Source organism: Bombus pascuorum, chromosome 11 (genome assembly GCF_905332965.1).
Source record: "Bombus pascuorum chromosome 11, iyBomPasc1.1, whole genome shotgun sequence".
Taxonomy (NCBI): domain Eukaryota; kingdom Metazoa; phylum Arthropoda; class Insecta; order Hymenoptera; family Apidae; genus Bombus; species Bombus pascuorum.
The window spans coordinates 2,924,952-2,942,156 of NC_083498.1; the positions used below are offsets into that span (position 1 = coordinate 2,924,952).

The 17,205-nt window shown below is 37.7% G+C and overlaps 2 protein-coding genes and 1 long non-coding RNA gene across 5 annotated transcripts in view; 2 read left to right on the forward strand and 1 right to left on the reverse strand.

Annotated features, from left to right (window-relative positions):
- The window catches only part of LOC132911720 (semaphorin-5A), a 26,470-nt gene extending 18,775 nt beyond the window's left edge, over positions 1-7,695 (reverse strand). Inside the window, exon 1 of one of the 2 annotated variants that reach the window (XM_060968583.1) lies at positions 7,297-7,695. Coding sequence is in view for 1 of the 2 variants with exons in the window: in XM_060968582.1 (XP_060824565.1) it covers positions 2,452-2,454 (3 nt within the window). In the remaining variant the exon portion in view is untranslated. Of the gene's footprint in view, positions 1-2,451; positions 3,016-7,296 lie in introns of those variants that run through there. The other variant, XM_060968582.1, reaches the window with a different exon arrangement.
- Positions 7,696-8,420: 725 nt separating this feature from the next.
- LOC132911725 (uncharacterized) lies at positions 8,421-10,194 on the forward strand. Its single transcript, XR_009659068.1, has 2 exons — positions 8,421-8,673; positions 8,934-10,194. It is a non-coding gene; the product is annotated as an uncharacterized LOC132911725 (long non-coding RNA).
- Positions 10,195-10,766: 572 nt separating this feature from the next.
- Positions 10,767-13,979, forward strand: LOC132911744 (uncharacterized). 2 transcript variants are annotated; one of them, XM_060968625.1, is made up of 3 exons: positions 10,767-11,108; positions 11,881-12,059; positions 13,219-13,979. In XM_060968625.1, exons 1-3 carry the CDS (start codon positions 11,050-11,052, stop codon positions 13,479-13,481), a joined length of 501 nt encoding a protein of 166 aa, XP_060824608.1. In that variant the 5' UTR covers positions 10,767-11,049; the 3' UTR covers positions 13,482-13,979. The 2 variants fall into 2 exon arrangements, with proteins under 2 accessions (XP_060824608.1, XP_060824607.1); XM_060968624.1 differs by having other exon boundaries at positions 10,774-11,108; positions 11,878-12,059.
- Positions 13,980-17,205: the final 3,226 nt, after the last annotated feature.

The following is a 17,205-nucleotide window of genomic DNA, read 5'->3' on the forward strand; positions in this document are numbered from 1 at the left end:
GGATATTATGTAACGATGTGTCTGGATAATGTGAAATCGATAACTACATAAAAAGCGGAGTTGATCTGTTCGGCTTCTGAGAGGCTCGATTTAGCTCCAAAAATAACACGCAACGTAAACGGTACTAAGCTACAAGTTGAGGCTACAATTTTTCAATGAGATACTTCAGAATTTTGCTAGAAAATTAATGTATTTCTATTTCACCGTAGCAGTTCAAGATCGAACGATTACTACTATCGTACCTATATTTCTCTTCGAAGCATCCTCGAGGAATCGCAAAGAGCAAAGACTAGAACGTATACACGACGCAGCACGTGGCGCATCAATCTCTGTTCGCCTCAATCCGTGATGCGTTTTACTCTACCGATTTTCCAGAGACTCTCCTCGCAGGGTGTGGCTCGTGCACAGTTCGTTCGTCTCTTTCTCTCGGTGGAACCGTCTTGTTTCCTAGTACCGCGGATAGAAGCTTGCGGTGGCTAGCGCACTCGCGCGAGCGCGTTACTCGGACGCGATTTATCTCGAGCCGGTAGTAGAGTAGGTTGCTAGTCGAAGGAGCGAAGCGTACATAGCTGCGTGTAGTCGGACGCGCGCGCGACCGGCCTGCGAGAAATTTTATGGGAGCGGGTCGCCAAACATGGTAACACGGTCGCGACTTACCTCGACGGAGGCTGCCGCATCGGTGCGCTCTCCTCCGAGATCGGCATCTCAGTGGCCACGGCCGAGACCGCGATCTCAATTTCCAATTTTAATTCCAATTTTGACCTTATAGCCGTGGGTTCCTTGAAAATCTCGTTTCTATGGTTTTCTTACTTGCATGCTATTGTTGTATTTATTGTAACTAGACTACGGATTCTTACGTATTTGTAGAAAATTTCAACACGCAGAAATTCACATAATATAAAAAATATTCCAAATACTTTCCATGATATTTAATGGGAGAAATAAATGTTTACGTAGGTTGCATTCCTTTAATTACGTTGATAAAAGTAGGAAACTGCACAAAAATCTGCAATCTAAATCAGGGCTTCTTAAAACTATGGATAGTGATCGCATATGGTGTGAGAAGTGTGTAGAATTCACCGAGTTATTGATATCGACATACGTATAAAACACTAGCTTTCTAAAAAAAATCGTTTAAACGAGTCTCTGTCTGAAATTAAGATTCTCAGCAATTTCTAAAAGGCCTATTGCAAAACGACATCGTCATTGACAATTGAGAAGTCTACCTTTTTATGTATGTAACTGCAGTCTCGTAAAAATGGAGTCGCGAATGGGAAAGGTTTAAAAACCGCTGCTTTAAATTATATTTGCATATGTACTGCTTGTTAGGTGCAAGTATATTAAATTTCATACCATCTAGCAGTTTTATATCACTGCAAAAGTTCCATGTTGTGAAAATGATGTGTAGAATCTTCGTTGAAGAAGAAAGGTATACACTAAACGTTTTTCGTAACCACTATATTTCGTTTAATTTCACACACCTTGCCGTTATCATGTCGCATCTGATTTTTAGGATTTTCTCCATTATCGTGATTCAACATTCAGTGTGGTGGCTCTCTGAGATTGAGTGGAAACAGGTGGTTCGACGATCGGTCGTTCGCTTAACACTGCAGATAACACGAGGGCGTGCTATCGACTCGACCTCTACACGGTTGCGGTTACCACCATCGCGTGTCGTGCGAAAGAACGGATACAGCTTCTCGTTGATACCGTACCGAAGCAATTGAATGCGATTTCTACCAAAAATACATGATTTTTCGAACGAAATATAGCGAGACCTCGATTGATAATCGGCTTCGCTGGAACCGAGATAGCCCGGATAAATCGAGACGTGATAAATTACAAAATGTCGGTAGAAATTTATAATTCGCTATCTTGCGTTCATTCTATATTTTGGGAATTTATTATAAAAACAGAATACACAGTAGGGATGACCTATATGATTAAAAAAACGATACTATAGGAAGATGACACGGCAAAAGAATAATAAGTCCATTTCTATCGGTTTTTTCACTATTGTATCATTTTACAGCTAAAAAGAAGTATTTTAAAGAAAATCACCCGATAGAATCAGAAATGTACGTACGTGTTTCACAGATAGGAGATAAATTATTCACAATGTTTTCTGAGAAACGTTCAGGAAACTGTCATCAGTTCTGATATGGAATTGCTTTACAATGTATGGAATAATAAAAATGACTTAGAAAAATCGAGAAATGTGATTGTTCGCATTTTTCATAGCTGGTTTTTATATAAGTGTCTATTGTAGAATGGTTTACTTTGACAAGTTTAGTCTAGTTTGACAAGAGGTCAGCTAATCGACGTTACAGCAATAAAAAATGGAGCGCAATTTATGGAAACTTCATCTTATAATATCTCACGGCATTGCAACACGAACACAAGATATAAAACATAAGATAGAAAACGAATAAAAACATATTGTGAACTGACCATCGTCTCCTCGGATCGATAAATGGAAAACGGCGTCAAACAGTCTGGTCAAGCGATAAATTTCCCTCGGATTGCGCACCTCGCTTTCAGAATAGTTTATCGAAACGTATTCTCTCTACAATTTCCACAGCATTCTACTGTCTCGATTGCTGTCTGTCGAGGAAATTTATCGAGCAGAGTTATCGAGTCAAGTCACGGCTTATCGGGAAATCATCGATAGAACGGTCAAGGGAGAACGATAAGGGCAAATTATGTGTAATGTCACGCAAAGGCAGATATCGGGCTCGTAGTACGTTGAAAACTTCGTGAAAGCTTCATCAACTCGATAGAAGAAAAGTTTTTTTCTTCCTTCTGGTTGAAGAGTCGCGTAGCAGAGGAACTCGACAAAGAAGCCATTCACGGCAACCAACCGCTCCTCTCCAACGATCTTTTGCCTTCTGCTGCTTCGTCTGTTCTGTCTGTCTCTCTCTCTCTCTCTCTCTCTCTCTCTCTCTCTCTCATAGAGGGTGAGAAACTTTGAAAGAAATCGGTCGAGTTGGCGTCAAGGTGGTTCATTTGGATGACAGCTCTGTCACGCGATCACCTCACCTGTTTTTCGTCAGGATTTCTGTTAATGTCTCACTACAGATGCTTGTTTCGATTACGAAACTCTTAACTTAACTCAATCTTTGATTAACCTAAGGTTTTTTTACAGCTTTGGTGACTGACAAAAACGACGAAAAATTTGGAATAAGAGAATTAGAAAATAACTGATGCACTTTTTAAAAAAAGAGTCTATAGCTGTATGATAAATTGCGAATGGTATTTGTGGAAATTCATATTTTTATAAACGTAAATAAAAGAATAGAAGAACCTAAAGAGGGATTTATTCCATTCATTGGATATTATAACGAGTATATTTTGGATGTTTTAAAATATTTTCATGTTTCGGTTCAAGTTGTATAAGGGTTACTGCAATTACAGATTTATATACAGATAGCTATTACGAAATAGCAAAGCTTTCGAAGTAATTGAGTTTACTCACCATTTTGTCTTACTGGTACTTTTTCCAGAAAGTTTCTCGTTTACTTCTTTATCTTCAACACTTTCTACATTTCCAATATCAGGTACGAAAAAATACATACTTTCAATTTCAATTCAAACAAAAATTAGATATTAATTGCGTTATACGCGATGACGTTTTATATTTAAATGTCTTTCTTAAATCTTTTTCGAACTTTGCTGTGTTATCTCTTTCGGACTCCAATTCTTTTTAATTGCGGGCCAAATATTCTGTAGCGATCAATAACAAAATATTCTCTGATATCTTTGCAGAAAGAATATAATGCATTCAAATCTGAGATTAATTTTACCAATAACTACTTAATCCTTGCTGCATAAATGAATTAGGACACGAAATTAAAATAATAGCGATATTCCTAGTTACTAATATACAATACTATTCTAATCGCGACAAGCCATTTCTTCTCGCATTAGTCGACGAGTGTACGTATATGAATGCGTATCAAACTACGTAACACTTCTATACGAAATATATGTAATTACATTACCAGGCAATTCTACTCAGCAAAACTTCCGACATAATTAACAAAACCAGAAATTTTCTCTGCTATCGAAAAAAAATGACTCGATGCTAAACAGGCTAGCCATAAATTCTTACATTTATCAAACTTAAATGAAAGCCAATCTCTGCTTAAGAGAATTTCCTTCTGACGTTATGGTCAACGTCGACGTGTTAAATCAGCTTACGTATATACAATTAAACACCAGCAAGGTGACCATTGGCGCTGCCTTGCCGCAGGCGAGAAAGTGCGATTTCGAGCGTGCACGGAACGCGGACCTGAAGATTCGAATCGTAATTTAGAGCAGATACATGGTGAACCAATCTCACTTGATACTAAACAGCACGAGAAGAAACGAGACAAGACAGCAGACGACACGGAACCCAAGTGGATAGCTTTTACTCGCAGAGAAACGATTCGCAAGAGTACCGTGTGTGTGTTCGACCGGACGTCGAACGAACGAGCACGAGAGAGGTAGTGGGCCAGCTCCTTATACGGATCGTTGTTTCGGTCCGCGTGAGGAGAAGTTGCTCCGATCCGTTTGACCATCCAAAACGAGTGGGAACCCTGCCGCGAAAACGGAGATTCTCACCCGCACCTTCGCTTCGTTTGGAACGAAGGAACCTTTGCCCTTTTTCCATTCGTCAACGAGTGTACGTGCTTCGAAACCTTTGAATAAACTCGATAATCTCGAGGGTTGAATGTATATTTTAAACTTCCAAGAGTATATTTACGGTGTAGTTGTACACCGTGAGCCTAAACTCACGTGTTACGCGTCAAGTCCGGGAGATACTATGGCTTGAGATAAGATGGAAATCGAGTATAATAAAACGTTTAATTCTCGAGGATCGAATAATAGTTTATAAATACTTTTATAAATACTTCGATCTTTTCGAGTTTCACGAAGTTAAAAAGGTATTTAGCAAATCCTTAAAATTCTTCTCCATAACCATTATTATTATTATTAACCGATACATTGTTCTTCATTAATAAATAGTTAGAAACTGTATTCGAGGATATAAATTAATTGAAAATGAAGAAAAGGTTGCGAACGAACGTCGTGTCTGTTTGTCTGTTAGTCTGTTAACGTCGACTCTGACTGATCGAAAGTTAAAACCACCATTCTATACTAATTTTTAACTTCCATATACACCGGCTACAAATTTTACCAACGTAATCACGATAAACTACTACACGCCAATGGAATTTTAAAATAAAAACACACATAATATATGAATAAAAGCTTTCTATCTTACGTTTTAAATACTTTCTTAGATTGTTGCACGTAGAATAACCTTCTGTTGATTAATACTGTCTGTCTGGAGATTAAACAAATTTACGTATACTCGACAAGTTTTCAAATTCGATTTTCTCGTAAATGAATCTTTCAACGTAATCTTCTTATCTGTGATTTTCATCTTACGTCGTGCGATAGAATCGCCTTCGTTTCACTTGCATATACCATGAATTTAAATTGACATGTGCAACTATACACTTTGGATTAATCGTACGTTTATGTAATGATTTCTCCGAAGTGATCGAGATGTTTCCATTGGAAGAAACATAAGTCTTATCTATTGTCAGCGTTAACTTTCGTAAACAGGATTCGATAAACGGCAAGGAAAATTATTCCTCTTCAATTATTTCGTCAAATTACCGAGAGAGCTAGTCGTTGGTAGGCGAGCCAGGACAAAACATTATCAGAAACAAGGACCCAACGCGTCGTACGTGACCGAAAGAAACGAAACGACACGACTCGCGTGCGTTTCATGGGCAATGCGTGACGAGAGATGCAACGAATCGTTAAAATGCCTCGTAAACTACCTCTCTGTTTCTTCGACCTCGAAAAAACCCATCGAATCGAGAAGCTGCGTTCGACGCGCGTTCCATGTACCACGATTCGTTCGAATCTATCGAACACGTGTTAACGTGGAATTTTTCCTCGATTTTCTTCTCGCAAGAAATCAGGTCGGCGTTCGATTTCTCTTATGTTGGAAATACATCTCGCATTCTTCAATTTTTCTAAACGCGTCTTTCGTTTCTAAACTCTTGTAAAATTCCCGCAATATGTATTTTTATTTCTATACAAGCTTGCATCCTTTTATGTATTTTGTATTTTTTGTACAGTAATGGATAAATCTAAATGAATAAAATACAGAAATCGATGAAGAAATTTTTGCTACGATTACTATTATAATTCTAGCCTTCTTCTTATTTGACGATCGCTTTCGTAACGAAAATTAAAAAACAACAAGCGGTTCGATAAATAAATAATTCATGCCGTGAGTGGACAGCGACGCTCTCTTGTGCGCGCGACACATATGAATTTCTTCGGGCTTTCGGACCCAACACAATTTTCCCTCTTTCTTCCTTCTTTTTCTCCTCTTTTCTTTCAATTTCGTCTCGTCTCATCGTATCGTGTTTATGTCCGGTACTTTGAAATCGCATAATCTATTTTCAAGCTTTCCCCCGGCTTTCAAAGGTACAGCGTTCTTTCAGTCATTTTCTATCATTGGGAAAGATTTTTAATTTGAGGGAACTATAAAATACTCGTTACTGATACACGTATGATTTCTCGTTTCTGTTGCATGCTTATTAAACTAAAAACTGTCGCAAAGTAGATAGAAAAAGTTATCTGCGATCATTCATGCGTGCTTCCTAAAGTACGTAATAGGCAAGTCTAGGTTAATCTCGAATCATCGAAAAATAATTATACCGGTGTACGTCATACTGATCGCAGAGAAAAACGCGAAACGAGTACTTAAGCAATCTTGCGTGCAACATACTCCTCGTTGCAGAGTGTACACACTGTACAATTCACAACTATGGATTGACTAATACGTAAAAAATATGTACAACACCCCCATTTCAAAAAATGCCGATGAACTTAAAAATTCGAAAAAAATTTGACCGACAAAGACCATAAATCATATTGTTCTTTTTTTTGAACCAATTAATTTTATGCTGGCACAATCCTCAATACCGATCAAAGCAATCGAGATATCAAATGAAAATACGAACGAAATATCCTATAGAAGCTTTTTTATTTTATTTGCAAAGTATTTGCAAAGATGTTTATATGGTTGTTCCATGGTAAGATGCAGTTATACCGCAGTGTATACTCTCTAAGAGACGGTAAGAACGACATTGGAGAGGACGAGACCCGAATAGACGAGCCGTTAACCGGGACGATTAACGCGTGACAAATAATAATATATACTCGCGTCACTCGTAAAGTGGTCAAGTTAAACCGTACAATCTATACGTATGCATATACACTTACACAGATTTTGAGGGGAGGTAACCAATCACGTATCCATGGATTCTACTGACATATCCTTCTCTTCTGTTCTCCACATGATAAGTCGTCCTGTGATTCGTTTCGAGCTCCAGATTATCGAGAAGAAGTCTGATCTCGCGTTCAAAGATTTGGACGCGAAACTTTTCATAAAAGATGCGCTCTTTCAATTCGCAATTTGTGATTTAAGTAACGAGTGCCAATGTTTTATGGCAAATGGGGAGAAGAGGGAAAAAAGCAACGTGAGTTTCAATGTATATTAGGTTAGGTTGGAAACACAAACAATAACTACACATTACATAACACCCATGCGTCTCGACTGCCGCGAGAACACTGAGGCACCGTCGTTCGTCGTACAACCTCCCCACTACTGTGGCTCGTTCTTTTGAACCCCATACGCGTATAGTATACACGAGGTCTCCAGTGGAAAGACCACTTTGCAGTTTTCTTCGATTCTCCCTAGATGGCCGACAGACCAGCAGCGCTGCTTCCGAACTTCTCGACCGTCGATCTCTTTCTATCGTAGGAGACTCCCCATCGGCCTTATCGGCCCTTTCTTTCTCATATTTCCCACTTTTTCACTTCTTTTCTCTTTTTTCTCCTTGTCCTCGTGGTTTCCCATTTCTTCTCCTTTCTTCTCTTTCGTCCAGTTTGCTTTCCTTTCCCATATTTTCTTTAAAATTTCCTTTCACTCCCTACCTTTCTTTTTCTGTCCTTTTCTTTGCTTTTCTTCACTTTTCTCCCTTTTTCTCTACTTTTGCAGATATCATACACTTCTTTCACTTGACTTTGCCTCAAAATAACTGGACAGATCTTGCCAACTCTTCTTGTTATACTCGCCTTGTTTGGAAACAAGCGTCCGTGAGAGAGAAAGAGAGAGAGATAGAAACGCATTTGTATACGCACCAGGGCACCCATCTCGTCCTCGACAAAGGACGACCAGCCACCCTATTCGAAGGCCAAATCGTCCAAGGTCGATCATCCTTCCAACGAAGCGGCTCGGTCGAGTTTTCTCTTCTTCCTTCTCTCACCCTTTCCTCTTTCTCTCTCTTGCCTCGAGATCGGACGGTGGATTTGCTTGCTCGATCGGGACGACAGAGTGGAAAGAGGAAGGAATGAGGCGATTACGCCGTTTACGATTCGAGTTTGTTTGCTACCTGCTGCCTACATGACATCGGACGTAAAACGGACGGATGAAAGAGGTCGGGAAGCGTTCGTTTGTAAGCAAAGGAAAGAAGAGATGGACAAGGGTCCGAAGAGAAACGAGGAAGGGAGTGAGAACGAGATATTAACCCTTTGTGGTTATACCGAAACAGAGATATGGATACCATGTTGGATTTAATTTTTAATGGACGAATATCAGTAAGTCGACTCGAGGCTTTCGAGAAAATAAGTAAAATTTCGGAAATTTAATAAAATCTGGGGAAATTCACCGACATATTAATCTTTTACATTAAACGATCCTTCTTTATTCTCGAGACCAGTAAACTTCAAATTTGACTCTGACAGTTCGCAATTGACACAATTTTTCTGAACCTACGATTCTCGTATTTATAGGATTTTGTTGCTTACGAAGTGCAATTTAGAAAGAACGATGATTAACAAGCCACTTAAATCGACAGGGAACAGCCACGCTGCCTCAGACTGCCTGACGGATAACTGTGCATACCAACGTGTACAAAGATGCATAGAATGCACCAGAACAAACGTAGTTTATATTTTTTCAACGTGATCGAAGGGCAGAGAAAGGAGAAACATCAGGGAAGGGGAAAAGGAGAAGAAGATGGAAAAGAAGGTTCAAGGTCGTGAGGATGAAAGAAGCGCGTTTACCGTAGGAGTGGTCGTGTGGGGGGTCGATGCGTCGTGGCCTCGAGCGTATGTGTACGCGAGAACGGTTTCGGAACGGCCGCGTAATCCGAATCCGAATCCGAAACCAGTTTCTGCCCCGTGGGTCAACCAGACCCGTCCTCTTCTTCAACGTCGTCTCCCACCGTGTTCGTCACTCCCCCGAATCGAGTCTCCCTCTTCCTATCACGACCAATACATCTCCTTTCTTCCGAATCGCTGTGACCACCTCGTATCTTTTCCATTCTGACATTCTTCAATCATCATCGACCGATCACGATGATCTAATAGTAGAAAAATCCTGATTGTTGTATCGATGCGATACCTACGAACCGTTCTTTCTCGTTCTTTAAAGACGTGTAAATTAGTGAACAGTTCATGAACAGTGTTCGGAGAGAAGATGTTCGTAGGTGTATTATGTTCATGTCAACTGTACATAACACAAGCATATTTCTCGCAGTATGCGAATAAATGATAAACAGAACTGTTCGTCAAACGTAATAATTACCTGAAGCGTTTGCATCAAATGAACACGGTGCAGTACTTGAAATATTTTTCTCGGTTTTGGGAATTTGTTACATGCAATATTTATAAGAAAATCGTAGAATCACTATAAAATGTTTGCGAACATCTTACGAAATGTTCGGTCGCGTCCTTTTCGCGAACTATCGGGATACGATGTTACTTCTGTTCGTGAACAGTACGCAAACTACCTGCAAGCTGTCTGAACAACTAGCGAACGGTTCAGAAAGATGTTCAGGAAGTAGCTCAGGCCAATATGAACCCAGCGTAATGTTTGTTTCTCCCGTCGATTCTATTATGTCGATATTATGAGTTTTTCGACGAACGTTTCATTTCCGTAGATAACCTTATGCCCTCTTATCCAACTCGGGCGTCGCACAGAGAGACATACATATAAGTATTATAACGCGATCTTGTCAAGGACTTGGTTGCATCGTCTCGCGATTCGAGGAACAAGTACAGTCAGCGTGTACTGTAATGATTATAAGTAATAAATTAAATCACTTCTTCAGTTCATCGATTTTTCTTATTAATGCCAAGTTCATACTGACCAGACTTATTCACGAGCAACGAAGCAACATTATATGCACGCTGCAACTTACGAGCAGCATAGAAGGAAAACGAGCTTGTTGCGAATAAGCTCTTTGATTTATTGTATTTTAGGCAAAACCATTGTTAAGAAGCATACATACTTTTGACATTGCGTAGTTTCAATATTTCACATAAATGCTAATTTCATCTCACAATATATACGATAGATTATCTCACAGTAGAAAAATCGTGAATATTTTCATTTGACCGAGTAAACAACGAATAAACAATGAGTAAAGAGTAAAGTCAACTGAGAAAGTCGTATTCTCATCAATAATTTTCCCCGAAATAAGCAAGTGTCGAGTAACTTACGGATATGAGTGTACTTGATTCGCGTTACGTCAATGTCGAGCTTGAATTCAGTTTAGCTCAGCATTGACAGATAGAATGGATTCGCTGATTCTTTTTTAACTGATTGTGAGCGATGTCTCTGGTCGATACCGTCTACCACGATACCGCGCATAGTCGTCGACAGTGGATGATGCGCGTAGAATCGCGGTCGATAAATACGTAATTCTTGATGACGCGGCGCGCACAGCCAACGAAAGGTAATGGTTTGAACGTTAACACGGATAGAGATTTGAAGGGGGAAAGAAAGGCTTCTATTGCGCGCCTCACAGTCGTGCTTTACTTTCCGTGATCCCAGGATTACGCGATTCTCGCTTTAACTCGCGTGGGTGATGCACTGATCGCTTTGTGTTCTTACGAACAATACGGAATAACCAGAGAACCGGAGAACCAGAGAAACAGAAGAAAGACTGTAAAAGCCGGAAAGCAAAGATGAGAGGACGAATCAGCGTATTTTGCGCCGCGATGGTCGCTACGGTGATGTTGTGCAGGTTAGTCGATCGATAGCCGGTTCAGCGGCTTATGGACGCAATTAACGGTGGGACTATTACGATACATATTGACGCTCGAATAATTCAATATTCGAGAACTTAGTCCATTAAAAGGTATCGAAATCGCGGGTTAGTATTAATTTTCAGTATCGATACCGATATCTGATGGAGCAACAGGTATATCAATCTATCCATCGATTCAACAGCAACCGAATATTTATCAAATACTTTACGAATACCGAAATAGATGATTTCATAAATTATAAACATCTGAAAGCTTCGAAAGTTTTATCTTTACTTTTGAAACTTCAACTTTTAGAATTTCATATTGGTATCGACACTTTCATGCAATATCCTGTGGATATTATCGTACAAGTATCAATCAAGCGTTTGGTGTATATATCAAAGAAGTAGCAATTTTTATCGATACCTACAACTGTTTAAGAATGTCTTCGAACGTTTCTAGAAACTTTACATACATATAAGAGTGTTTTTCTTATGCAAAATTATCATTAGTACTATACGGACGCCAACTATCACGATTATATTAGTGAAGTTGTACGTCTTTGGATAAAATATCACATACGATATAACGTCAAAATTCGTGAAGTAGTTTCAGTAAGTGTCAATGTGGCGTATTAGTCCCAACTCTGGTCGCAGTGTACGTTTTTATTAAAGCCAACTTTCTCTGGCGTTTTCTTCGTGCGTGCGAGAAATTACGTGGTCACAGCGTGCATTATTTTGAAGTAACGCGCACTTCGATTGGTAGCAGGTCCAGTGGACAAGTATACGCGGGAACGGATTGGCTGAGGGGTCTCCATGAGAATATCGGGGCGCTGAATAGAAACATTCAGCACAATGTAATGCAACTGAATCAACGGATACAAGAAACCGTGCAAGCAAACTCAGCGCAGATTCATCGGGTAACGGAAAAACTGAATGAAGAATTAGGTACAGTGGAATTCCATTTAAATTAAGTAGTTGTTGGGACAAAATTTTAGTTAATGTTCCAATAAATGAGCTTTTGCACATTTTGTTTTCTTTTTTTTTTTTAGTAGTAGTTAATCAGTTATACAATGCACTACAAAGAGTATTGGCAAATGAATGAGCGCTTTTATTAATCAAATTCTACACTGCATTTTCATAGTATTAAATTTTTGTAGCGATATGAAAGTACTACTAAATGATAGTAAATTTTATATAGTTGCGTCTAATCAAATGGTATGTAAATGCTACAGTAAGTAGAATTGTACTTATACTTTTGGCGCAGGAATACTTTTTGTAGGCATTGTACACGCATAATTCTCAAACGATGTAAGAATACTTGCCACGAATGCATTCGGTACATAATTTAGTCTTTACAGCTATGAGTAATGTGATTTCCTGCGTAATAGGCATGAGTAATTCCCTGATGATGACTATTATGTCTACCTGAAAGTGAACTACTACGTGAACAAGCAATCAGATAGTGGGAGGAATCAGTAAACTTCTACTACGTACATCTATAAACCCTAGACACGCAAATTAATACCCCAATGGATTCAGATGGATGTAGTTCTACTATACGCGATAAACGGATTACTCGACCTTTTTAAGTTCTTTCTTCGACTCAATGCTGGAAAATTACACCAATTACAGTTAAACGTTAACGTAAACGTTCCTTTCACTATCGACAAAGAGATCCGTTCTCTCTTCGCTTTTCAAGGCGATCGAATTTTTTATCTAATCGCAATATTTGCATCGCTCGTCTAATCGTTTCACTTTTTGAAATATCTTCCTAATTAAGTAAGCGATACATCTATGACACATAGTGAAAGCTTGGAGATTTATTTAACAATATAACCATCGACATTTTCCCAATGTTCAAAACTAAAATTACATATATTTATATTTCCTAATCGAGTTAGGAAAGAATAGAAAAATATACGCAACTTAAATAATCGCATAAATTAATTATTGTTTCTATGTCTTAATGTCAACGAGAATGAAATATGTTTTGTATAAAGTTACGCGCTTCGTTGCATTATGTTCTTGTAGCACGTTGAATCTTAAAATTGCAATATCATGTTCTTTCCCCGTGCTCTTCAATCAGATAATGAAACTGTTCTAGCTCATGGTCCAGCTTCGGTGCACAAAATTGGAGGCAATAACGTGATTATATCTAACAACGATGGAATGAAGATCGTTCATTCTGGTCGCACCTCGGACGGAAAACCGTACGTTCGCGAGAGCACGGATAAAATCGTGGGCGACATTCTTCGACACGTGGAAAGAATTTACGACCCTACTATGAATACCTCAAAGGTGCTAGGCTACACGTTGGACTTGAAGGATCCCGACGCGAAGCCTATTCCGATAAGCGAATTTGCTTAATCGACAGACAATTGACGACCGATGGAAAGAAAAGATGATTGCCGATCGACAGAGACACCTAATACAATATATGTAATTCTATATTTAATTCCAATACAATATATTTTACAGTAGAACATCGATTATGACGACACGTCGTTTGGACAATCGAATAAATTTGTTTCCATTCGAGAGATCACTTTTTTTAATTATTCCATAAATATGAATATTAAACGGATCTTTCAAGACATTTTTGAATTGGATACATATAGGACAAATCGACAAGAGCACTTTTGTTAATTTTGGCGTCACTTGATGGTAAAGATAATTGGAAAGAGAACAACTGATCAGGTTCAATGATAATTCTTCTAAAAATAGGCGGTGAAATTTGATATGAAATACAATTTTTATTGATCCATATTCTAATAATCGAGGTTTTACAGTATTTGCAGTAATTCGAAATCGCCCGCAACTATGTATGTAAAAGTACGATATGAATAAATAAATGCATGAACAAGAAAGCCATGAGAAACTTCGTTGCACGATGAATTTTCGTCCATTCCGATTGCAATGTCGCCAATGTAGCTTATATCCAAATTTTTGTAGAGAGAGGAAAGCTGCTCGACACGAAAAGTGTGTTACTTGAATGGTAAATGTTCCGCGAATATGCGTGTCAAAGTGGCGCCGAGAGAAACGAGAGATCGCACGCGGGGTGCCTTAAATGGAAGTGCCCCTGGCTTGTCCTCGATCTCGCGTTCTTCTCGCCTTCTCTTTCAACACGTTTCTCTATTCCCCTTTCCCTCTTTCCCGCCCTCTTTCGTCATTTTCCTACCTCTTTCTCTTCACCCCTGTCCTTTTCCCGCTATGCACAGAGAATTTATATTGTCCTTGATTTTATCACACCTAGAAAAGTCGAATCGGCAACACGATTTAGATTTACGATTCGATGAACTACTTCATAAATTTTCTAGCTATATAAGACAATCACGATCGTAGACAATTAGCTCGTATTATTTCAAATACGATTCAGAATCCTATCATGTATAATGACACGATTAGTAATTGTGTTTGAAATAATACTGAGTTTCCAAGTCTCACCACGTACAAATTTATTAATTTTGTATTAAAAAAAATTAAAATAAATTTTCCTTTTGATGTGCGCTTGCAAAACATTCAACGTTTGATCGTTACACAAAACATATATCAAAAGGAACTTTGAGAGATCCGACGCAAAAAGCTAAACCTAAAAGTAAGAGATATATTACAATAGATCTTAAATTAAAGAACAATTACATTGTTAGACGATATTTATTGTTATAAAAGTGGAAAGTGGTTGATACTGGACAAAAGTATTAGGAAAAAGAAAAATACGCCTTATAAAGAATTATACTATTTATCTACAACACACATTACATCTATCTACTTACATGTCACCGTTAATCATGCATGTATGCAATAAATTACTACTAATTTCAAAAACCTGTACCTAGATACTTATAAGGTATACTTATGCAAATACCTAAATGCAATATAGGGCAGGGGTATTTTATGAAATGATTAAACTGTGATTTAAAGTTGTAAGTCCTCTCTAGAAAAATTTAAAGACATATTTATGAGGATTCTATATAAAAATCTAAATATTGTAACGGGAGGGAATGTGAAATTGTAATAGGGCGTTCTTTGGTGTGTAAGTTCATCAACCGAATTCACGATGCATCCTGAAATAAATTCAAACTTTAAGAATATTGGTACATTTCTATGAGATATATGTAATTAGTTACCAATACACGAGGTTTAAACATTATTCCTTCATATTTGGCTCATCTTTTTTTAATCATTTTCTTCAGTCCATATCTTTTGAGTCGTTCGTTCATATATATTGGAGATGTTATTAGAATCTCTTGTGTATAATTTATACTTCCTGCAAGTTAATAAATCTGGGACGTACTTATTTATTGGATTAGTACTTAAAAAAAAAAAAAAGATAGTTGAGCGTAAGACGACATTATAGGCACAATGTTATCAAGACTAGAATCTAAATATTAAAGCTTGAATTGAAATTTTAGTTCGATTTTAGATTGAACTAAACTAATAAGATGAGAATTACTATCACATGATTTATTTTTTAACAGTCAAATGACTTTTTATTTGATGAGAGTCTTGATTTCATTAATCATACTAATCAAGAACCAATTCACATTTACTATTTAAAATAACGACTATAATGATGAACATTCAGATTATTAATCCTAAAAAGATGAACTGGACATTCTTTCTTACGTATACCTTTCAAATAGATTAGTCAAATTCAATTAGTCAGTCAATTATCAAGTCAATAGTAAGTGAAACAAATTCTCAAAACTGCGTTATCCAAGTATTTCATTGTGATATATTTTTTACTTCCTTTTAAATACAATATGAAATTATTTAAAAACGGTACCATCCGATTTGAAAAATATTTATTATCAACAAACAGCATATTTACCAATGTTTTCAATCACAAACACTTTGGTAATAAAGAGTGCGGAAAAAGAAATGATTCTAAATAGCCAGAAGAGCTATCAAAGTATCCACCTCAATGTAACCGAATAACCGAGAGTGGAATATCCATTCTATTTCGCAACTTTAATTTATTACATGGAACTATAAAATATAAAAGAAAGTTCTCAAAGCAAATCGCGACGAGTGCTTTATCATTTTTACAATATTAATTAACTTACTATTGATTAAAAAATGAGACAAGGGAAGAAAAAGATAAATTGCCGTGTGAATTATTTGCACAGCACTAGTAACTATTAATCTATGCACTCATAATTACATGTTCGCAACACTAATAACGGTCCAGTGTAGCCATATAGGGGGCTACTGGTGAAACTGCATCTGATGATCCAGGAGCAGCAACGTGTTTCCACAGTCAAATGGGAGAAGGATGGGCATGATATAGGCGCAACACTACTTTGAAAGACGCGATCATTCATCAACGCAACTTTAACTAGACAACTAATTAAAATGAACGCGACGAAAACAAAAATAAAATTAATATCTATAACATGAAGAAAAAGGTGATTGAAGTATCGTACTACTACAAACTTCAATACTGTAAGTCAATGATAAAATTCTATACCCCACTTTAAAGGGAACAAGAAACTTGAAATATGTATTAAAAAAGAAATTCTGACAATTTATAATTAAAATTGCTAAAGACAATCGCGATTGTCATATTTCGCAATACTAAAATCAACACGAATTTCATTTTTTCCGACTCTAATTCAAACCGTAATGAAATTCTCGCAACACTAATAAAAAAAATCGCAATTTGTCCAATGCAATGGAAGGCCGACATATCCCAGTGCAACCATTTAGGAAGTTGCTGATTGTTCGACAGTTTCACGGAGAGACGCGATCGCGAGATAACGCGTCAACGAGAGGCGTAAATTCCCGTTACGATTAGACAATCGACGCTACGAATTCAGTCGATCCCCTATTTCGATTAAGAGAATAGAAGCGGTTGATTAATATTAACACTTGGTTAACAATTGAAATAACACTTTATTTCTAACAACTTCGAATATGGTAAGTCTGCGAATGTATCGCGTGTATCGTTGCGAAAATACAAAGATTTGATCGCAAGTTAAGATGTGTTCAGCGAGAACTGTCGCTAGCAAGTAAGTTTTGGAGGAAAAACTAGTGATGGGTGTGTCCAGCGCACAAAGTAAGCGGATTCGTTGATTTTGATTTTCGTAAA

What these genes read in the sequence shown, in the direction of transcription:
- LOC132911744 (XM_060968624.1), top strand. Translation starts at nt 11,050, where the DNA reads ATGAGAGGACGAATCAGCGTATTTTGCGCCGCGATGGTCGCTACGGTG. An exon ending in GCTACGGTGATGTTGTGCAG is followed by an intron (nt 11,109 to 11,877) that starts GTTAGTCGATCG and finishes TTCGATTGGTAG; the next exon opens with CAGGTCCAGTGGACAAGTAT. An exon ending in AAAACTGAATGAAGAATTAG is followed by an intron (nt 12,060 to 13,218) that starts GTACAGTGGAAT and finishes AAACTGTTCTAG; the next exon opens with CTCATGGTCCAGCTTCGGTG.